This window comes from Gymnoscopelus microlampas, assembly GCF_963454915.1.
Source record: "Gymnoscopelus microlampas genome assembly, chromosome: 13".
NCBI classification, from domain to species: domain Eukaryota; kingdom Metazoa; phylum Chordata; class Actinopteri; order Myctophiformes; family Myctophidae; genus Gymnoscopelus; species Gymnoscopelus microlampas.
Window position 1 is genome coordinate 33,826,946 of NC_139950.1, and position 23,641 is coordinate 33,850,586.

Genomic DNA, 23,641 nt, shown 5'->3' on the forward strand with positions numbered 1-23,641 from the left:
TGTGGCCCAACCAGATTCCTGCTTCTTTACACATCAACAATCCATCAGTCAGACCTATATCCAACCATTCAAAGTTGTGTTTATGTCTGTGCATAGAATGTATGTGGGCATCCTGTATGCTCTGCTGTTGGGGAAAAACAAGATGTGGAAAATAGGCTGGACCAAATAACAAGAGACGAGAGGAAAAGTAATTTGAGAGTCATTTAGACTTTAGAGTAGTCCAGCAGCCACAGCGAAGTCATCTTGAGTAGTTCCAGCCTTCAGGCAAGAACCAATACAGTTGATAACGTGCTGAGCTGACTGCTACTCTCAACACCAGTACACCACACACAAAGAGGCTAGACAAAATTGGCGGAGCCAATTGCCAAATACTTGATTTAAGTCAAATGCCAGAGTGCTGGGCTGAACACTTATCGTGCAATGCATATTTAGTTTTTCCTGCAGAGAATTAAGAAGCAGACACCTACATGGTGCTGTGTCCAGCTCAGCAAAAAAGGTGTCTTTGTGGAAAACACATTTCTTTTCAACAAGCGTTGCACTTGATGAATTTGTCATTTATAACTCCAATTATGGCATTAAAGAGCTGCAATTTTCACTAAAGAGTTCTTTCCCTACAGCAGAAATGTGTCAGGTGGCGCCCTGATATTTTGTGGCTGTTTGAACATGTCAATATAATTTCTTTTCAATCCAAGCAACAAGTTTTTCAACAACAAAATAAAGTTTTCTAAATTAGAGTTGAAACCCATTATTGCAATGTGTTCAGCTTTGCAGATGTGGCTGGAAGAATCAGTGATTCCGTTACAAGGCCAGTTGCCGAGGAGGAGATTCATGAGGGCAGGTGAAACAGTGCAGACATTATCTGATTATTAGAGGCAGTTAAAAAGTAATAATTCATGTTACTGACAAGAAGTGGAAGGGACCGGTAATGGAGAGGATCATAGTCAAGAGTGCAGGACAAATAATGGGAATAAAATGGAAATGTAAGTGTTATTTGCTCAGGCTATATTTTCCATGTCATATGGTATAGAAAGAAGTCAATTTATGAATTAATGAATTCATGAATTCATTAATTTATGAACTAATGAATTCATTAATTTGTCAACATTTTTTAAATTGATCAAATTCGTCTTTGGGAGAAGTACTTCAAAAACTTTGAGGCGATAATGTGGATTATGTGCAAACTTGGAGTATAAAGTGAACTATTTATTTTCTTAAAGAAATTACGATAAAGAATTCATGGAAACACTAACCTCAATTAGCATGCTCAATCAAGCTACCTCCCACATGGTAACAGCTAGCTAGAAAAAAGTATCAGGTGTTCTGGCCAGCTCGATTGTGCTTTCCGCATCAGCATCTTTCTTTAGCACATCCACAATGTGCTAAATTTACCTTGCTCAGACATAATGAGCTAGCCTACCTACCCCAAAACCACTGTGCCCCCATGCGGCGGCCTACACGATGGATAGTTACCTTAAAACGGCAAAACATTGCAGCTATCATTAAGTGGCAGAAGGAAAGATACAAAAATCGGATATAAAATAGGTGATTAAAATAATTATTACCCGTGGTGTTTTTAGGAGAACCCGGCAGTGTACCATTAGAGAGAGGACATTACCTACAGGATTCTTGAAGGCTGCTACAATGAATACTACAATGAATGAGCAACATTATTTGCTTATGCAAGTGAGTGGGCTGTGCTCATTTTCATGGTTTCAATGTAAATTCTTCAATGATTGTAATTTGAACTTCTCCACATAATTACTGTCAAGTAGGCCACGCCACACTAATTACTTTTCTGCCCCAAGGATATACAGTACAAGCAGCCACATAATTGACGAAATGGTGGAGATCATCGGCTAGATTTTGGAAACCCAGCAGAGTTGTCAAAATCCTGTGTGGGGATTAATGGTTGATGAGACCACTAACATCTCTTTCGCCAAGCAACTTGTTGTGAGGCGAGATGCGTTTCTACAATAAAATGAAATGTACATGTATATTCTGATTAAAATTACTTTTAAAAAAAAGAAAAAAAATTATATATATATATATATATATATATATATATACATACATACATACATACATACACACACACACACACAACTATCTTCTTAGGAATTATTCTATCGATTACTTTTTCAATTAATTGAATAAATCGAGGTGCCCGTTTTTTTCCCCCAATATCATTTGTATTCATTTTTTTTAATACATCAATGAATCAACGCAAAAAAACGTATTCTTTATAATCGATTAAATTGATTTGCCCGATTAATCACTTGAGCCCCATTTGATACTTTGTTACACAAAAATAGTGAAAATATCCAATCTGCAAGCTCACAACCATGCAACACGCTGTGAGCTTGCAGATCAGCTATTTTCGCTGAATTATTTAGGGAGAAAAAAACTGAGTTGGAAAGAGACTCCAGGACTCATTCCCTGGCCTGATAACTGTGTGCGCTGTGTGGGTCGTATTATGGTTCTAACAGGACCAGCAGTCGTAAACACTATGGTGTAGAGGAAAAAAAGGAGAGGGAATAGGATAGACCCTGGTGAACGAAGTATATATTCGCCGATTTAATTAACACTACCAGGTGGGAGTCAAATAAGGAAGAACCAGATATGCTGCACCAGATTCCGCCTGCTTTCACTGCAGACCTCTCGTTCAAAGCACAGAATTATCCAACAGCTCTGTATTAGGGTTCTCAACAGGCCTTAAATTTAAAGCCCAGCCCTAACTGGGCCAGCCCGAACAGGGCCCGGCCCGAACAATAACCATAATTTTAGGCCTGAAACCCCCAAAAGGTGTTGTTGTGTGTTTAATGTCCTCAAAGTCGCGCATCCAACAAGCTTTGAACTGAGCAGATTGTATCTTCCATTCCAGAGATAATGGCCAAAACATCTTGAACATCTTGAATTTCACAGATTTTTGGCCATTTTCGATTTCTTTAATAACACAGGCTAGGAAGGTCGGACGGCGACGAACAAGATATACGAGTAAAGTTCCCTATCAGCTGCATCCAACACATCCACTGCCATGACCTTACCGTTCTGTCGCTAGGGGCAGTTGAAATGTCTGTTTTGGGGTAAATAGTTATTTTTACAGAACGCTCGACCCGACTAATTAGCATACATTTTGGGCCCGCCCGAAAACGTAGGGTCGGGTAGGGTCGGGTTCAGGCAGAATTTGAGAACTCTACTCTGCATTCCTTTGAGTCAGTTATTTTCCCCTGTCTTGTGCATGCAACTTGGGTATGCACTGGTAATCGTTGGTCCAGGTGGAGCAGGAGGTATGAGATCAATACTACGGTAGTTGGTCTTCCAGTTCATGTAATGATATTCCTAGCAAGCTAAGCCGTCATGCTTGACCTCAGGTCACAGTGCTGAAGACATCCCTGACACAGCTGAGAGAGAGAAACCTAGTCAACTTCAAGGACTGTTGGCAGGCATAGCTCCAATCAGATGCATACTTCAATGGGGAGAGGTTCAAGAAAGAACACCAAGTATTTCAGTATATTGTACATACCATCCTCTAAGTATGAATGTACTTAATGTTGACTCAAGATCTATTTGATTTAAATATGTTCAAATCTCCTACAGGTGCATGAGCCATTTTTGACCGCAGTGTCTGAGAATATTGAGAGCCGATTCCCGAACACTAGCAGTTTTTCTGTCTCTAGTTTGTTCTTTCCCAGACACACTCTGACAAACTCTGCAGAGTATGGGGATGCTGAGATGATGACACTGGCAGAGCAGTTCCCAAGACGGAGGGAGTCTGGTTTGCTGTCTGAGTGGGACTCCTAAGTTGCAATGTATTCAGTTACTTTAACTGCACTACCACCAAAGTCTATTGGTTTTAAAGATTAACCGTATCTTTGTTCTCATTTTGCTTTACTTCAGACCAAATCCCTGGAAGAGATGCTTCTGGGGCTTGCACTGCATCTCCAGAATCCTCTGAGCTGTATCCCACCCTGAGCCTTGCAGCTGCATTCACCCTCACAGCCCCTGTCTATACTACAGACAATGCGATTGACACCATCACTATTCATGTCTGCATCAGAATAATAGAGAACACTGGGTTAAAGCTTCCACAGTTGTTTCCTTTAAATACATTTGTTTGAGAGCTTGTACCCAGTATTTGGACATTTTAAATGATCTTTGATTCCAGCCTCGTTATCCAGCACCTGGCCTGAATACAGGTACAAGATGTGCACATAATCTCCTCATTTAACTGTACCAGAAAAATACAAAAATATACTGAAGGAGTCACCAGACCAGGAGGCCTTAGAATACAAGGAGAGCAAAAATAGGGGACGGAAATGTTCAGCCCCTGGTTGTCAAGTAGTGCAGATGAAAATAATGGCTTTAATGAACTGCTCAACTACACTGCAAGAGGACTACAGCCTTATTTATTTGGTATGCATTATTACTCAGTGACCCACTGCACCTGTAATAGTTTAAATAGAATATGCTTTAAAAAAGATGATAATGGTTATTTACTAAAATGTATTGCTTATAACAAATACAAAATAATAAGTCTCTAATTGAGCCAGTTGAGTTAACACTACACATGCACTTGTGTGTGTGCACATGACCAGGGTGGCACACAGTAAAATCATCTTGATAATTTATCCAAATGGACCTGTACAGTCCATTTGGTTACATTTGTACACTCCCGATTAACACTCAGGATTTTACAGATTATCACCTCCGCCTCCATTCGAGGCAGGAAAAAAAACAGGATTGGTATCAGAATGTCAGGTTATTACAATCTTCATGTTTTATATATTATTTCTCAAATATTTTAAGGGTCATTTGTCCCTTGTGTATGGGAACTTCTTTTCCTTTGGAAAAGAAAAACTATTGAGGATGGTCAAATTACATTAAAAAAAAAAAACATTACAAATGTTAAAAATACTTATAATGCACTTGTATTCAACCTGATGAAAGATCAGGTTACAGGTAATAGCTCCAGCATGGGTGCAGAATTGCTTAGCTCCCCCAACCATCACAACCCAAACCAGCACCAACAACCACAGCACCTTTTCTCCTTTTAAGAGTAGGAAAACAGTACAAGCCAACAGCCCAGATACTGGTAAATGTTGGCAGTGTCAGTAACTTTGCTTAGTATTCTCCTTGTCACTTCATTGGGCAATCAAATCGGTGTTTAAGCATTCATTTATAATGTTGCTTGGACTGAGAGAGCTCACTATGGTCAATGAATAACAAAAAGCTTCTTGCCCCATACCCATCACTCACTTGCATGAGCTTCCTCGACAGCTCGTTGGTGAGAAATTCCTCTTCCTTTTCATAGTTGACAGCTAGAGTCTCCTTTTCTTTCTGTAGGGCCTGGATCTTCTTAAACAGAGTGTTGCTGATAAACTCTTCCTCCTGCTCTGCTCGTGCTTGCTGCAAGACAGACACACAAGTCGAGAAAATGTGAGGGTGGGGGTTAGACTTTGATGGGACTGGCAGGCCGATGTGCCAAAATGTTGGACAGTAGCCTTCATCCTGCTGAAAGCGCTTCCAAATAATTTCTGCACATAAGGCACACACACATGCAGCATGCACACACCCACCACCCATCAACCAACCACCCCAACATCTGCTGCAGAGACATTTGCCAGCAAAAGAGGAACCTGCATTTTCCCCTCGTGACTCAAGATATTGCAGTAATGGGTGACTGACAGTAAGGGGAGAAGTGAAAGTGTTGAGGAGGGTGCACATGTGTGGGGTGGGGTGTGTGGGCTCTAAAGAAGGGTGGAAGAGTAGCCACCACACAGCAGGTGTCATATCATTGCCCTTGTCGGTGTCGCTCTCGCGTTCTCCATCATCATACTCTCATTCACATCAAGGCCACATTATCTTTTGCAAGCTGGGAGTCTTTATCACTTGTTCAAGCACAATGAGAAGGACAATGGATACCAAATAGCTAGCTAAGCCACATACATTCAGAGAGAGAGAGAGAGAGAGAGAGAGAGAGAGAGAGAGAGAGAGAGAGAGAGAGAGAGAGGGGGGGGGGTCAGACTAGTGCAATGTGGGCTGACTGGTCAATATTCAAAGCTGGCATTTAGCAAAGTTAGGCCTACCTGCTTCCCAGTTCCCACCTTTTCAAGTGATCGGTTACACCTTTTTGTGTGACACTGGCTCAGACTGATGAATCAAGCAAGAGGACATAATATGACGCATTGATCCATGCTAAGGGTACAGCTAAGCTCACACCAATTATCCAATTAACAATAGCTTTGTTGGGACGTAACATGGGGACAATGCCGTCTGTCAGCCCTTTATATCATCCAAGTTACCAATAATAACATCACTCCAGCAAGTTGCTAGCCTGGTTGCACCCCGGGGTGGCAACAACCCTGCACTTAAGCTCTTCTCAACTTGACATCACCACAGCAGCAGCATACCCACCTGCTAGCGTTAGCCAGCATTAGCAACGCAAAAACAAAACAAAGCGAGCTCGCTAGCTACTTAATAACCCAAGGATCATCCAGCTAACGCTAGCTCACAAGCTCATTTAGCCCAAGCAACGAGCGTTAGTTTAGCTAACATTAGCATAGCTCTGGTCCATAGTTAGCACAGCAGCTACTTCATGTGTTCATAATAAACCAGCTGTCTTCCACTTCTTGGCCATTTCTCTCCACAGAACTAACGTTTTAACTGACATTAAACAGTGGCAGCCCGAGTCTCGGCGACACTTTCATCCGCTAAAAAGAACGTCATTAAGTATAAACATTATGAATTAGCCTCCAGGCTAAACCGCTAGCTAACTCACAATGGTGACGCTCGCCTTGCGGAGGTCCCTGTTCTCCTCCTGCAGGGCTTTGCACTTGAGTTTGAACGTCTCCAGCTCGATCTTCAGAACTTTGTTCTCCTGCTGCAGCGAGGCCAGGCGGTTGGTCAGCTCCTCCAGACGGAACTGGGAGATGACCACGCTCGGTTTGCCCGAGTTGGAGGCCGAGGAGGAGGAGGAGGTGGACATGGGGACGGCCGAGCTGCTCCCAGCGCCGTCGGTGTCGCTTTCGCTTGCACTGTCCGCCATGGCTGACTGTGTGTGTGTGTGTGTGTGTGTGTGTGTGTGAGAGAGAGTGCGACAGTACTGAGTGGAGAGCAGAGCAGGAACCACGGCGGCTGCTCTGCAGGCAGGCAGACTGAGGACCGTGTGACCTTGCTGGCGATTGTCGAGATAGCGCCACCCTGTGGCTGTTTACTCCAACGACTACATAACTCAACAGGAAGACTGGGCACCTTTCCATGTAAAATTGGCACATTTTTTGTCCAGTGGTGGAAAAACTTTTTTTTTTTAAAGTATCAGTATCAAAAAGTAGAAATACTCTGTTACAAGTAAAAGTCTGGAAAATTTACTTGAGTAAAAGTTCAAAAGTATTTGGTATCAAAATGTATTTGAAGTACCAAAAGTATAAAGTACTCCTTATGCAGAATGTCCCATTTCACGTTTTCAAATGTATAAAATGTATAAAAAATCCTTTGAAAATGATTTTTAGGGCCGAAGTGGCTACTGCATGTTTTGTAATAATAATCAAAATCTACAAAGTAACTAGTAACTGAAGTTTTCAAATAATTGTAGTGGAGTAACAGTACTTGAGTAAACGTAATTAGTAACTTTCCACCACTGCTTGGCACCTCACCTCCATGTAGAATTGGCTATTTTGTCCAAAATGTAAAAAAAAAAACATTTTATAAAAAATGGGATAACGGTCTTAAGTAATGTGAAGTATATATGATTAGAACATGATTGAACATTCGACAATTAAGGCCTAATATTTCTACAATTGCTACAAATTGCCACAAAATCTGTATATCCAGTCATTTTGGGCATAAACAAGAAGCTGAAGGGTACATTTAAGTCTGATAATGGTGTACCGTGCATGTTCACATCATGTATACTTTACATTACTTAAGACCATCTTTCAAATATTTTATTTTTCAACATTTTGGACAAAATAGACAATTTTGCATCGAGGTGTCCACTTTTCCTTAGTGCCCACTCTTCTTGTATCCATATAGATGTATAATAACAACATAATCATAATGATCATCACAATGACCTAATTTATTGGTCAAAACGTTACCTGATATATGTTACTTTGCAGCGCTCACTTGATTTCTTCGCACTGTACTTGACCATTTACCCTGTCGTTTGTGTTCATGCCTTGTAGTTGTACTCCAATTTTGCACTTTGTAGTAGTTATAAAGTGCTTATAAACCCATAAAAACATAGGTGCACCAGAATTAATAGAGGTTCAGGTTACCCATCTTCCCCCTATAGCAGGGCCAAGCTACAGTAGCTGAGATCTGTTTAACCTATTAAAACTTTAATCTCCTTTAATCAAAAAATAAATAGCTAAATGCTATTTTATATAGGAAGACTACCATATCATCCAACAAAGATATAACACCATAAAATAAATGTTTGAAAAGGGACCACTTAATGATAATGTAATGACTGACACTCAACATTGAAAAGTAGGTTTAGGTTTTTTAAAACTAGCTTTCTCGCCGCTTGCTTATGTTCTGAAGAAAAGATGTACGATGAGACAAAAACACAAACAGAAACAACTGATTGCAAAATCAATGCCTTTTTGTTATTTTTTTTATTCATTTATTTGATTTTTTAAAGACGTCTGAAACATTTGTGGTGGCATCATTGCTGCTATAGCCTCTAAAAGAAGACCTTGAATAACCAAAGTGCTAGAATAGTTACATTTCAATGGCTTCACTCTGTTAGTAAGAATTGTACATCGAAAAATCTGCTCAGGTGAAAACACATATCAAACAAAATTGACAAAATTGATAGTTCAACCATATCAAAGGATCCTCTATCCTCTGATTGACATAATTGGGTAAGGGGATACAACACCCTACGTGATTCACCTAAAAAAAGAAAGAAAAGAAAAAGTCCTTTACATGGTTTTCATGTCCACAGCATAAACATCAGCACACTAAAGTCTGAGCCGTCACACCAGGAGAACACCACACTTGAACTACATGGGCATCTAATCCAAACCAATACAAAGAGAATGCCTATAATGCAAAGTAATTGTTTGCCAATGAGCTATCAAAAAACCCAACATAAAACAAAAAAAATAAATAAAAAAATAATGCTATTCGACACGGCATATACAGATTCCGAAGCCTAAAAAGATCACACAGTTTCAGAGTTAAACACAATTTATTTAATGCTTAAATAATTGTCTTGACCATCCAGTGTTTTTGTCATACAATATGCTATTTAGAGCTACAATCAAATAATGTCTTTATGTGACCTTAATGTGAGTAAGTTTTAAATTAAGGAAATACTTCACCAAAAAACCCAAAAAATGAAATGCCCCAGTTTTTCGTTACTACCACAGCAGCCTTTAGAAAACCAAATTGACACACTGCTAAAATGGTTACAAACAGTCTTACAGTGTACAGAGACTCCTATACCTTATAGCCAAAACACACCATACAGTTAGAATTTTACAGCGAGCCAGCCTACTAGCATTTACATTCAGGTTATTTCTTTCTCGTAGCAGAAGCCGCCCCTCGCTTTAACATAGACAGACAAGACATTAGACCCTTGAGAAGCTATAGGACTTTTTTTTTCTTCATACGGTTTCCTCATTCCCAACATGATAAATGCTTTTAATGGTATCCTTTTTTTTCATTTAAAATATAAAATTGGTGACAAATGTTAGGGATATACGTGTACACAGATAAAGGGTTTCATTTTTCGTTTGAATACAGTGTTTGCAAACTTGTAAAAATTGTACTTAAAATAATGTGAACAGCATGCATGAAAATATGAGTACTCTGAAAGGCTGCTTTCGCAGGATTAGATCCATTCCCACTTTGGGAATTAACTGAAATTTGCAGAAGATTCTCTGGAAATTTCCTCTGTTAAAATCGAACCAGCTTTTTTTTTTTCATATACAAACATTATACCTGCTATAATAATTAATTATACAAGAACATGTGAAGTTACACTCAAATCTTTCCTTAAAAGTGGAACCGTTTAGCTTTGATTAAATTTTGAATGCACTTGAAAAGTTCACCCTTCTCTGTGCATTCTAAAACCTGCAACTTATCGTTTCTTTTTTTGTTTGTTTGTTTTTTTAAAGAATTTTACACGTCGTCACTTTATATACAGAAAAAAGCCTTCGTGTTAGTTTCAGTTTTTAAAAAGGAAGGAAAAAAACCCCAACCCAAAACAATTTACATCCTGACAATAATGGGTCCAAGAAAAAACGATAAGGCGAGTGTTGAATGTGGATCTGGAGTGTTCATTTCAATGGGATTTTTTGTTGCTGTCATTTCATTTACTTCTTTCTCGTCTTCCACCACTTGAATTGAGCTTTTGTGCCATCTTTGGTCACAGGGCATAGTGTCATGTTCAGTTTCACCTGTGTGTTTGTGTGGAGGTGGAGGGGGTTCTCTGTAACGGGAGTGTTTTCCCCACTGTCACGTCAAACAACGCTCCTCAATGTATCTCACGACACCAGTGGACCAATGGCACGTATTATTGAGTCACACAAAACAAGGAAGCAGAATCTTCCCTCCACAGGTCCGCTGTTGAGAACCTCCCAGGTCCTCTTGATTGACAGGGGGAAGTGAGTTTTTCATGCTCATGCTAAAAGTCAGACGGGTCAAGTCTTCTCCCTTGAAAACCACCATGCTTTAGAAATGGAAAGTTGCACACTGCGCCCGTTGGGCCGTGACTCTTCCCATTCTGGCTCTCCACTCCTGTTGTATCTTTCATCCCCAGGAGACCCGGGAAGTCTCTCTACACCTGGAAGATAGAAGAAATTATGCTTTACAGGGGTCTTCAACAGGGGGTCTGGAACCCCTGGGCAGTCCTCAGAGCTACTACAGGGGGGCTGCCAAATCTTTGCGTGTTGGATAATTGTTTTACATGAACCACTTGAGCCCTAGCATCCCTATTCTAAGGAAAACTTAAGCCGAAAATAGCAGATCTACAAGCTCACAACGCTTGTAGATCGGCTATTTTCGGCAAAGAGCGGGGGAAAAACAGTACTCCCTTTTCTAATGCCCAAATGTGCATATAAATGCTCATGGTATTAATTAAATGGGAAAATAAATTCCCAGTATCCTTGTATTTCAAAATAAGAACTTGCAGTCATAACTATTTGAATATAATTTGAAGGTTTTGAAGATGCATTTTGTTTTAACAATAACATGACAAGATCATCCACTGGTTTTGAAGGAGCATTACATAATGGTCTGTGGGTTGTTATGGTGACCATAGTTACCATAGAAACTCGTTGCTAAAACCAGTCCTCACAACAAAAAGAAATAAATGTATTTTTGTACACACACACGCACACGCACACACACACACACACACACACTTCTGTAACCACCCAATGCAGACACAAAGGCATATGTGCATACGGTCACAAACACACATACACACTCATCTGATAGGTTAGACTGGGATCAACTCCTTGCTCATTTTTCTGTTAACTATGCGTTATCAGGCTTCCTCTCGGACAGGGGCGTAATAATTTGTTTCATTTGGCATAATCGTTTTGTTTCGTATAATGGTAATCGTTTGGTATATCCATATTTTATTTAAACTCGTAGCACGACTAGCGAGAATTAACTAATTGCCGGAAACCACAGCCGGAAACCACTTTTTTTTAAGCGTGGCCTACAACGGATCACAGTGGTCAGTTTGGAATGAAAAGCAGGCTTTCCTCTGAGTGGAAAGCCTGGCGATGCGAGGTTACTGATATGGAGAAACACTGCCAGTGCTCAGCTTTTAAGCTGTGTCTGTCAGTGACACAAAGATGCTATGTACACTGGGCTCCAGTACATGAGTTATATCTCAAGAAATTCAGTACTGGGCGGGCTTAATGTTTTTGTCTTTGAAGTACTGCATGCCCTGTATAAACTGCTGTCGGTACTATGAACAATAAAAAACTATAAAAATAAATTTGGTACTGAACAGAGCAGAACAAAATAATAATCCGTAACGAAACCCCCCCACACTTCCTTCTAACTCTTGGCATTTAACTATTCTAACAGGGGGGCTCTGGAATTGCCGCTCGGCTGTGGTGGAAGGCAAAGCTGCTTTCATCACAGGCTACGCATCCGGGCTCTCCCTTAACTTCCTTGCCCTGACTGAGACTTGGATCCCACCAGAAAACACTGCTACACCCGCGGCTCTGTCAGATGTGTTCTCTTTCTCTCACACTCCCAGAGGCGTGCGGATAGGTGGTGGTGCTGGTCTCCTAATTTCCAGAAAATGGAAATACTCTCCTGTCTCACTGTCACAATTCTCTCCTAACTCTTTTGAATATCACATGGTCACGGTTTCTCATCCAGTCAAGCTCACCATTGCAGTTGTTTATCGCCCACCGGGCCATGCTGGTGGCTTCCTGGAGGAACTCGACCATCTAGTCTCTCACTTCCCGGTCGACGGCTCTGGAATCATCCTTCTGGGTGACTTCAACCTCCCGACCGAGAAGCAGCTAGACCCACTACTGTCGTTTCTCGCCGCCTTCGACATAGTCCTTTCCCCATCTCCCCCTACCCACGAGAAGGGCAACCAACTGGACCTGATCTTCACCAGAGGCTGCTCTACTGCTAACCTGTCCGTCACTCCTCCTCCCAGTGAAAAGGGTAAGAAACTCTCTGATCACTACCTCATGTCTTATTCTCTCTCTCTCTCCTCCCCCCCCCCACAGCCCCTCCCTACCCACATGATTTCCTCACGTCGCAACCTTCGCTCACTATCCTCCTCTGATCTTTCCTCCTCTGTCCTCTCTGCTCTCCCTGCCCCCGAATCCTTTGCCCTACTATCCCCCGACACTGCCACTGATCTTCTTTTCTCTACTCTATCCTCTTCCCTGGACCATCTCTGTCCCCTCACCACCAGGCCTGCACGCCAAACTCCACCTGCACCCTGGTTGTCGGACTCAGTGCGTACTGAGAGACGGAGCCTAAGAGCAGCTGAGCGTAAATGGAGAAATGGCAACCTCCCGGAGGACCTCCTTACCTTCCAATCTCTCCTTTCTACCTTTTCCTCCTCTCTATCAGCTGCTAAAGCTGCTTTCTTCTGCACTAAAATTCAGGCTTCTGCTTCTAACCCTAAAAAACTCTTTGAAACTTTCTCCTCTCTCTTGCAACCACCTCCCCCTCCTCCCTCCTCGTCCCTCGTCCCTGACGATTTCGCCAACTTCTTTGACAAGAAGGTGAACGATATCCGATCCTCATTCCCTCCTCCCCCGGCTGGTGCCCTGCGCACTACCCACACCCGTCCCTCTTCCACCCTCCCCTCTCTAGTTTCATCTACTCCTCTCTCCCCCCCCTCCACCTCTCTATCCCACTTTTCTCCCCTTTCTCCTAACGAGGTCCTTCTCCTTGTTACCTCTAGCCGCCCCACCTCATGCTCTCTGGACCCTGTCCCATCCCCTCTGCTGCAGTCCACTGCACCTGAACTTCTTCCCTTCTTAACCCACCTTATTAACACCTCTCTGACATCTGGTTACTTTCCCTCTACTTTCAAGACTGCCAGAGTCACCCCCCTCCTCAAGAAACCGACACTTGACCCCTCTGAAGTCAAGAACTACAGGCCGGTTTCCCTTCTATCCTTCCTATCTAAAACTCTCGAACGTGCTGTGTTCAAACAACTGTCCTCGTATCTCCACCAGAACAACCTCCTGGACTCCAACCAGTCTGGGTTCAAAGTGGGTCACTCGACAGAGACTGCCCTCCTGGCAGTGGCGGAGTCACTCCATGCCGCTAGAGCGAACTCTCTCTCCTCTGTCCTGATACTCCTGGACCTGTCTGCAGCGTTCGACACAGTGAACCATCAGATCCTCCTCTCCACCCTCGAGGGGATGGGTGTCTCAGGCTCTGCACTCTCCCTGTTTGCATCCTACCTGACGGGTCGCTCCTACCAGGTGATGCTGGGAGGGTCTGTGTCTGAACCACACAGGCTCACTACTGGGGTTCCCCAAGGCTCGGTTCTGGGTCCTCTTCTCTTCTCTCTCTACACTACATCTCTTGGTGCTGTCATCCGCTCCCATGGCTTTTCCTACCACTGCTATGCCGATGACACCCAGCTGATCCTCTCATTCCCCCCCTCTGACACACAAGTGGAGGCACGCATTGCTGCTTGTCTGGCTGACATCTCGGAGTGGATGTCGACGAACCACCTGAAGCTCAACCTGGACAAGACCGAGCTGATGTTCATCCCGGGGAAGGGCTGTCCTCACCGAGACATGGCCATCACCATTGAGAACGCTGTGGTGACGTCAACTCGGACTGCGAAGAATCTGGGTGTGACCCTGGACGATCAACTGTCGTTCTCGGCTAACATCGCATCAGTGACACGGTCCTGCAGATTCCTCCTCTACAACATCAGGAGAATTCGGCCCTTCCTCACGGAGAAGGCAGCCCAGGTGCTCATCCAGGCTCTTGTCATCTCCCGCCTGGACTACTGCAACTCCCTCCTGGCTGGCGCTCCGGCATCTGCCATCAGACCCCTGGAGCTTGTTCAGAAAGCTGCGGCTCGTCTGGTGTTCAACCGCCCCAAGTTCTCTCACACAACTATCCTTCTCCGTTCCCTGCACTGGCTCCCCGTAGCGGCTCGCATTCAGTTTAAAACCCTGGTGCTAGCCTATAGGGCAGTGAAAGGAACAGCTCCCTCTCACCTCCGGGTATTGGTCAATGCCCACAACCCTTCCCGACCACTCCGGTCGGCCACCAAGGGGCGACTGACTCCCCCGCCACTCAACGGTCCTTCTGGTCGATCGACACGGTCACGACTTTTTTCTGTTCTGGCCCCACAGTGGTGGAATGAACTTCCCACTGATGTCAGGACAGCAGAGTCACTGCCCATCTTTCGCCGCAGGCTGAAAACCCACCTCTTCAGGAAACACTACCCTTCCTCTTTGCCTGGCCTACTTGTTGTTAACTAGTTTAGGAACTATTGTTGTATTGGATTGATTAGCTCGTGCTCATTTGATTTGGCTATTTTATCTCATGTGCTTGAAAGTAGATAGCTGATATATTGCACTTTTACCTTAGCGCTAGGTATACTCTTGGTTGCTTGTTTTTACAGGAAATACACTTAAGACCTCTGGTGATTAGTAGTTTCGTTCCCTACCTATGTTGAATACACTTATTGTAAGTCGCTTTGGATAAAAGCGTCTGCTAAATGACTGTAATGTAATGTAATGTATTCTCTTCTAACTAATGGCATTATATATTTAGTTTGTCAAATGTGGTCTACTTTTTTGAAGTCCACTGTGTCTCGCCTCAACCTCAGTAAGCACAACTCCAGTATCTGTATCTGAGTTTATTTATCTTTCCTTTCATGCATATCAGAGAATAAACAGTAGAATGATTTCTATGCAATCTTAATAAATTGAGAGCCCAGGAGAGCAGTGGACCAACAAATGAAACATTTCGTACATATACTGTATAAGACAAAATGGGAGTACTATGTTGAATGTTTTGTTTTATGGACAGCATACAAAATAGTGCACTACCTGGCAGAGCACATCCCTACGAGTGGAGCTTCTTATCTCCTGACTTCCTCTCTTCCTTTCTCCTGCCGTTCTTAGCTCCTTCTCCCTGTTGGAACAAACACCAATAAATATATAGATGAGATGTGTTATGCTAATCCTCCAAAGGTGGAGAGAAGATGTAACCCAACACAGCAACCCGAAACAACAAGCTTAGAGGAAAAAGTGACACTCCGCGCGTCTTAGGAAGAGCAACCTGAAACCAGCAATCTGAACAGAGCAGAACCCAGCAAGCGCTAGCATTAGTGTCACTGTTAAGCACATTGACACCTGGGGACTGAGAAATTATGTTAGAATTCACAAAGCCTGACAAACATTTCAGAGCAGGGTTATAGCATGGATTAGTTATATAATTAACTAAGTTATGCATGTCAACCATAGTGGATTCATGCTTGCACACAATAGTAGCACACCATCAAAACAACTGGGTCATGGTCAGCATTCTCTTTGTAACACTGACACAAAGGAGAGACCATCACACAAAGTTCCCCTCTGAGGTCAGGTTCAAAAGGGCTTTAATTATCTGCATTATTCCATTGGGTGTACATATGTGTGTGTATATATTCTATAATTTATATATATGTATATGTATATGTATGTGTGTGTGTGTGTGTGTATATATACACCCTGAACACAGGCTTTCTACCTTCCACCAACTGTGTTTTTTCAGTTACTGTTTTTCATTGAGACAATGAGAAGAGGTATGTCTCCCTTGTTATGCAGCTATCAAGTGAATCTGTTTGGCCCTTGAACCCTTGAACACTCTCAGAGGGAGAACCATTTCACTCTTGTCATGCCAACCTCTGGCTCCTCCTCCTGGAGGATGGGACTAGGCCAGGGGTCTCCCAGGGTCCACATCCCCTCCTTGTCCTCTCCCTGGTCCTCAGGCGTGGGGGGAGACACACGCCGTATAACTTTCCTGATCACCTGCGCAGTCGTAGAAGTATGTGGATGGATGGAGGATAGAGGTTTTCAAGGAGGTTAGAGAGAGGTTTGTTTTCCCTATAATGGATGCTAAAGATACAACGTCAGAACTGAACGGCACAGGGGGACAAAAGTCCCACATTACTTTTCTAGTGATGAGGTTACCGCCTCCATCGATGTACTGTTCCTCGGTCACAGACTCGCCTGGGATGTTCTTCGCCTGCTCGCCCTGATGATTAGGGAATGAATACAGGAACAAAAATGATTGGCTCGACTGTTAGCAAAACAAAATCTTGAATTGAACAGCACCTCCACCACACTGCAAACCCACCTCAAGAGAAGAGAGCATCCAAGTTAGTAAGAGACTGAATGTTAGGCGACGAGACACCATAAGCTTTCATGAAAATGCTTATACAGTACATCAGGAATGCAAACAGGTAAGAGGTAAAAAAAAAGAAAAGCTGAGAACATTGCGTAGATAGAGAAGAGTTGCTTTTACATTTGCATCTGCCTGAAAAAGTTATTCTAACAGCCATTGTGAGCGTTTTTCCAGGCTTAGAATGGACCTTTGTGATGTGACTAGTGACTACGCAAGACAGTAAGCATGACTACCTTGTTTGTCATGGTGCCTTATTTGTATGAAATCTTCAATGAAATCAAAATGAATACCCAATCAATAAAATTGGTATTTAAAAAAATATATTGATTGATTACTGATTACTGTTTAGAGCATATTCTTGATTCTTGAGTTCTACAGTACTTTGTCAATATAAATTATGTTACTAAAAAAACAACGACTGCCCCCGAAAGTTAAATAATTACTTTCCAACAGAAAGTGTGTGTGTGTGCGTGTGCGTGTGCGTGAGTGTGTGTGTGTGTGTGTGTGTGTGTGTGTGTGTGTGTGTGTGTGTGTGTGTGTGTGTGGGTGTGCGTGTGCGTGTGCGTGTGTATATGTCTAGTACGTTAGTGGAGGCCAAAACAAATCGCTGAATTGTCATTTTGATCTGCTGAATACAATTCAACTATTGAAACTCCTCAGTCAGGGAGATAAAATTGACCAATTCTGCATTTAACACACACAAATTAATCTAGGAGGTGACCTCTTGCTCTCAAAACGGCAATTTTCCGCCAAAAGGTGAGGAGGTTTGCATCTCTGACACATGAATAATGTTTATGCACAGATAGAATTCACCAAAGAAGGAAGAAATAGAAAGAGAGCGCAAACTATGCTCAACTACCCGAACACCACTGCAATGCAGGCCAAAGTCCCCACCCTCGACTGTAGCCTGAACCAATCCAAACAGAACCAGATAAAACCAAACCAAACCAGGCCTGGCCCTGCCTGCACGCCAGGTCAAGCAGGGTACCTTTAGAATGACCCGACGCCGGAACACTCTGGTGGTAACAGTCCGTTCCTCGTCCGAGCCAGACTCATTACAATACTGCTGCAGAAGTTATTATAAGGTCATTTCACAGACAGATATGCGAGGAGTCAGAGAGGAAACAAGTACAAAGAGGGGTGAGATCATTCATTATCAGTGTTTTATCTGTTTTCTCAGATAGGGTTTTCCAAACCTTTTTAGCTCAAGACCCAAAAGAGAAAGTTGATGTCTCCCACTTACAAAAATACATCATGAAGCCCTATTTAAAAAAAGGTGAACATAGGCGACAAACAACCTCACAACTATTTGCAATGCGCCATGTTGTGAACTTAAGGATCTGCTTAAAAATAATATATATTCAGGCTTTTATTTATATTTTCCTACATACAGTATATATATATTTATATATATTGACATTTTGGATATGAATATGTAGAATCTGGGGAATGTGTTCCTGTATTCCACGTAATACCACTGCACAAGTTGTCGTATTAATCAGTAGTGTTATTACCTGGACTTTCTTCTCAGACACCAGCGTTCCTTCTTCGTTCCTTCTGCCATTGGATGATTCCTGCGAGCCGCCATGAGGTGAGTGTTGTAAGTGGTCGCCGTTCTGCCGAGATCTCCCTGATTCGACCCTGGACGAGGAAGTGATGGAGTCACTGGAGTTCTCTTGGCTGTGGTCGGCAAGGTCAGGAATCATTAGTGAGATTGAACAGAGGGACCTTGTTAGAGCTGCTTTAACCCCGTTCAATCTGGGAACGCATCTGTGTCATTTTAGATTTGAGCTATAACCATTATTTTATACTTTGGCTGTTCAAAAATAGCAAATCTACAAGCTCATAGTGCGGCAATGTGTGCAAATCTTTGAATATATATATTTTTTTAAGCGAACATTTTGTAACTCAAATCTTTGCTTACAGCACTCGGTGCACCGCTATGAGCTTTATATCTGCTATTTCTAATAGCCAAAGAAATCTAAAATGACACAGATGCTTTCCCTGGTCTTAATGGGTTAAAAAACAAACATAGTAGTAGTATTATAATTATTTGTTATTAATGTAACACTTTCTACAGTCCGACATTGAAATTGACAAACACTTTTACAAGATACCTTGAGATCAAAAAATTAAACAAATAGACCTCAATTCGAGATGGTGATTAGATTTTTGTAAATGACTAACATTCAGTGCTACCATAATGTCAGCATACAGAGTAAAATCCACAGCGTTAATTCATCCATTTGTACACAGTGAATTAAGTTAACCCTGGGGATTTTACAGCGTATGCCGACATTATGGTAGCACTGAACACAGCCTGGAGAACCTGTTCTGTGTACCTGTTCTCCTGTCTCTCCAGCAGGTCCGAGCTGACGCTTCGGCCCGGCGTGGGTGGCTCCACGTTGACGCTTGATGACTCGCTCTGCCAACCTGCTGGAAATGAACACATATCTTTTTCTGCCTGCTCCACCTTACTGAGAATATCCTGCACCCTGGCCTCCGTCATCTCCTCGCCCTCCTCCTCCGTGTCCTCCGAGCCTAGCTCCCTCTTCACCTCCTCCAGCAGAGATCGGATCTCCTCCTCTATTTCTTCGTCGTCGTCTCTTTCTCCACTGACCTCCTCGTCTTCCTCATTGGAAGTCGAGCTGCTGGGCTGGAGGTCCGCCAGCGCCACGACCCAGGCCTGAGGGGAGAGGTCTAGGGGAGTGGCCTGTTCCTCCTCACAGGCCTCGAGCCCCTCTGGTGAGCCTTCTACCCCCGTCACGATAACTTCAATCACCTGGGTCTCTCCTTCACTGCTAACTGGCAACCCTCTACTCTCTTTATCCACACGTTCACCCACGTCTCTCTCCTCACTCTCCCCTGCTGCGTCTGAACGTCTCCCTTTAAGTACCTGGCCTGTTTGATCAACCCACTCGGTCCCCTCCTCCATAACCTCTGAGTCAGATTCTGCTTCTATTGCAGTGCTGTTGTCTTTCACCTTGTGCCCCAATTCTGTCAAATGATCCTCTTCTATCAGAGTATGTACCTCTTCTATCGCCTCAGCCCCACACACTGTCTCCACCTTCCCATGCTCTGTGAGCTGTTTGTGTATCACGACTCCCCCCACCCCTGCGGACGCCCCCCTGTCTTCTGCAGTAAAGTTATTTTCCAGAGCCAGTGTAGGCCCGTCTACTGCCATCGACTCACTATTTCCTTCACTTGCTTCATTCCTTTGTTCAGCCTTTTCAGTCCACTCCTCCGCTACTTCTTCTCGTCTCACCATGCCCTTTCCCTCAACTGACTCTGCTGTAGCCATGGTTACAACCTCCTCTGGCTTCTCTGTCACTTCCTTATCACCTGCGTTCACACCTTGCTCCTCTGTTGCTCCATTGGGAGTCAGCCCTCCTCCATCCCCCTGTTGTACTCTGTCGGGCGTCAGAGGTGATACCGACAATACCGGCGACACTGAGTCGGAAGACGTAGAGTAAGCCATCTCTCTGTCTGACTCATACCTCTCAGGAGAGGAGAAGAACTTGGCCTTGTGTTGGACCTCTGCCTCTTGACACGACCTGTCCTCCTCCTCGCTCAGCAGCAGCTGGTCGTTCAGAGCGATGTGAGGCTTGGTGACGGCGGGCGGCATGGGGTCAGGGAGTACAAAGACAAGGGCGAGCTCACAGGGTCTGGGGGGGCTCCGGGGGGGACTGTCCGGCTCTCCACTACCAGGCTCTATCTCTGGGCTCCAGGGCAGAGGCTGAGGTTGGGGGCTCGCTGCAACGGGGGTGTCTGGGTCGGGGTAATGGTAGGGATGGTGGTGCGGGGCAGGGGTGGGGTTGGGGGTGACGGGGAGTTCAGGTTCCAGGAAGTGGGGGTTGGAGTGCAGTGCGGCGGGGGACTGCAGCTCCGCTAGGATGCTCTGATAATCTGTTGGTGACAGGATGACAAATGTAGAAACAAACACCCACGCACAAGCACATGACACACAGAGTATGACCCATGCACACAGTCAAACACAGACACCAACACATGCACACCTCATGACATGGACAATGACACAGAGACTGGAGTGTATAGCATGTATCCAAGCAACCACGAGATGGTGATATACATTAACAACAGTGATACTGATGCCACAATGATTCGTTGCCATACGGGCAATACGGCAACAGATGCACTGCATAAAATAATGACTTTACTATAGAGCTTGCTCATGTCATACACAAAGGTAAAAGATAAAAGCATATTGGGGGGGAAAAAATCTTTTAACAGTATTTTAGCAGGCAAGATTTTGTTCTTATCTTGTGATGCTGTTAAAAGTACAGGGTCACTCACAGTGTTTTTGGTGAGATAAGTCATTGAATGTGAGACACACTAGGGACATAAGGCCTGAATAGTCATAGGGTGCAATGGGATGAATGCAAATGGTTACGATTTGAGTGGATGTTCAGTTACATGCTCACATGAGACACAAGAGAGATGAGAGAAAGACGTGGAAGAGGACAAGCAGGGGCAGGAGAGGCATGTGGAAGGAGGAGCTAGATGAATATTTCCATAGCGGAGGGGTCAACAGGAAGGGAGGGAGCAGGGGGGACGGAGGTCACGCAGGTACACTGACAGAGAGGACAGGGGGACAGGGAGCGGAGCGGCGGGGAGGAGGGACCGGGGCTGGGACAACGAGATCCAGAGGGTGACACGGGAGGGAGACTGGCCAAGGAGAGGGAAGGGGAGACAGGACGGCAGGACGCACACAGCTGGGTCCCCGGGGATGGAGTGGCAGACGGTGAGGGCCCAGGTGAGGGCAGGGAGAGGCTGGAGGACGCCGGTAAAGGTTCAGATGGGGTACAGGAGGATAAAAGAGTGGGGGAGGATGGCATGGTTAGAGCAGGTATAGGGGTAGAGGGGACAGTGGCCACTGCGGTCGCAGGTTCAAGTGGGACTGCGGTGGGAGAGGACGTAACTGGCGTGCATGAAGGAAAAGGGGAGTTTGCATCGCCAACGTCCAGCACGGCATCAGACGGAGCTGGAGGGACAACAGACGGAGTGAGAGCGGGAGAGTGGGGCATGACCAGAGTGGGGGATGGAGAGGGAGAGGGAGGTGCCGGGGTGGCAGGTAAAGGCGACGATATGAGAGGGATGGGGGAGGAAGGGTGGGGTGTGAAAGGGACGAAAGCAGACTGTCGTGGGTCGGCGGGAGCCGTCTGAGAGCTGGAGCAGTGGCACGTGGCAGTGGGAGGGTAGGCGGGGTCAGCATTGCCGCCCCTGAGCATCCGAAACTGCGGCGGAGGTGCCAGGTCAAGGAGAGAAATGGATGACTCGTAACTCGGAGAGCGTCGTGGGGACATGGGATAGGAGCAGGGCACCGAGGTAGGGGTAAGGGAGGGGGAAGGAGGGGGAGTGGTTGGGGAAAGAGGAGCCAATGGGGCGGATTCTGACATTTTGTGAGGGTAGAGAGGGACAATGAGGCAAACTACAGGGAAGGATGAAGGTGAAAGGAAATGGCACATATGCAACACAAAGAAAAGAAAAATGAAAGGTCAAAAGAAAAGAAAAAAGGAGACAACAGAAAGAACAGATAAAAAACAACAAATGCACAGACTCAAGGGGTCTTAAAATGTGTTAGCATAACAAGACAGTGAATGAATGAGAGGCTTGACTGAGGGCTGATTTTGAGGCACAGTATGTATGGGGGTGGGATAGGTGGGGAATGGAGGAATGGTACACAAAAGGACATCAACAGCACATGACTCTTAATATGTTAAGAGTATGTTATGGGCTGTTGCCAGCGCATGTGAATACTGCTGGGAGGGGGGTGGGGTATGATGGGAGGCAGCAGCAGGAGGAAGAAGAGGAGGAGGCAGTCTGCTTTTGTAGAGGAAGAGGCGCTCTCATCTATCCAGGGAAGGCTCAGAGGAAGTGGAGGAGCACTAAGAGATCTCTAAACTAAATGAGGAGCTAGAGATTGAACAGAACAGAGTGCACTCTACAGGGTGAACACACTAGAGTTCACACAGGCATGCATTAGGGAAATCACAGGCTTGCTAAAAACAGTTGTTTTAATGAAAAGTCAAAGGTTACTGAACAACAGGTAAAAGCGGCATGTTACAGCGTGCACTTGGTTAGAATGGGATTCCTGACATTGAGTTTTAGTTTGTTTGTGGCCGCTAGGTATAGAATATTATAGTATATAGTCATATTAAGATTTATACATGAACATTCACCTGAACAAGAGTCTAAAAAGTACTAATGAGTAACACCGAACATGGTACTCATCAGAGTTGTAGTCATTTCATGGCAGGCCAAATTCAGTCAACCCAACAGGTGGATAGGCACAATTGTATTGAATAGCCCAGGTCAAGCCTTTATCATCCCATGCACGCTAGTATTTCCTCAAAATCAAATGTAACGTTATTGAGAAAATGGGTATAAGCCAAATTAAGACGCAAGGAAGGGGAAATTATACCAGAGAAAGTGAAATAGGCCATAGCTATTTCTATGGCAAAACACGTTCTATTGCAAAGCAAGGGACTCAGTTCTGGGATTTCTAGGGGCCAGTTATCGAGACGCTCAAATCCCAGAAAAGAAATGAAATACAGTACATTTCTCTAGAGATCACCACTGAAAGATATCTGCAACCTATGTCTAGGACTATCTATGATCCATGCCTAGGAAACTGGCCCATTAGATCAGTGGTTCCCAAACCTTTTAGCTCGAGACTCAGATGAGAAATTTGATTTTAGATAGATTTCCGGGGCCCAAACTAGTGAAAATAGCAGATCTACAGGCTCACAACGCG

General features: G+C 44.2%; 2 protein-coding genes across 2 annotated transcripts in view; both read right to left on the reverse strand.

The window, feature by feature from the left end:
• The window catches only part of LOC311058989 (coiled-coil domain-containing protein 6-like), a 30,202-nt gene extending 23,017 nt beyond the window's left edge, over nucleotides 1-7,185 (reverse strand). Inside the window, exons 1-2 of the mRNA XM_084076555.1 lie at nucleotides 6,779-7,185; nucleotides 5,257-5,406 (exon numbers count right to left, since the gene is read on the reverse strand). Of these exons, the coding sequence (XP_083932681.1) occupies nucleotides 5,257-5,406; nucleotides 6,779-7,045 (417 nt within the window). The 5' untranslated portion in view covers nucleotides 7,046-7,185. The remainder of the gene's footprint in view (nucleotides 1-5,256; nucleotides 5,407-6,778) is intronic.
• Nucleotides 7,186-8,603: 1,418 nt separating this feature from the next.
• Nucleotides 8,604-23,641, reverse strand: part of LOC311059312 (ankyrin-3-like) — a gene marked incomplete at its 5' end in the record, with an annotated part of 137,587 nt that continues 122,549 nt past the window's right edge. Inside the window, 7 exons of the mRNA XM_084077117.1 lie at nucleotides 8,604-10,795; nucleotides 15,528-15,612; nucleotides 16,365-16,490; nucleotides 16,633-16,716; nucleotides 17,855-17,932; nucleotides 18,381-18,546; nucleotides 19,209-20,772. Coding sequence (XP_083933243.1) covers nucleotides 15,544-15,612; nucleotides 16,365-16,490; nucleotides 16,633-16,716; nucleotides 17,855-17,932; nucleotides 18,381-18,546; nucleotides 19,209-20,772 — 2,087 coding nt within the window. The 3' untranslated portion in view covers nucleotides 8,604-10,795; nucleotides 15,528-15,543. The remainder of the gene's footprint in view (nucleotides 10,796-15,527; nucleotides 15,613-16,364; nucleotides 16,491-16,632; nucleotides 16,717-17,854; nucleotides 17,933-18,380; nucleotides 18,547-19,208; nucleotides 20,773-23,641) is intronic.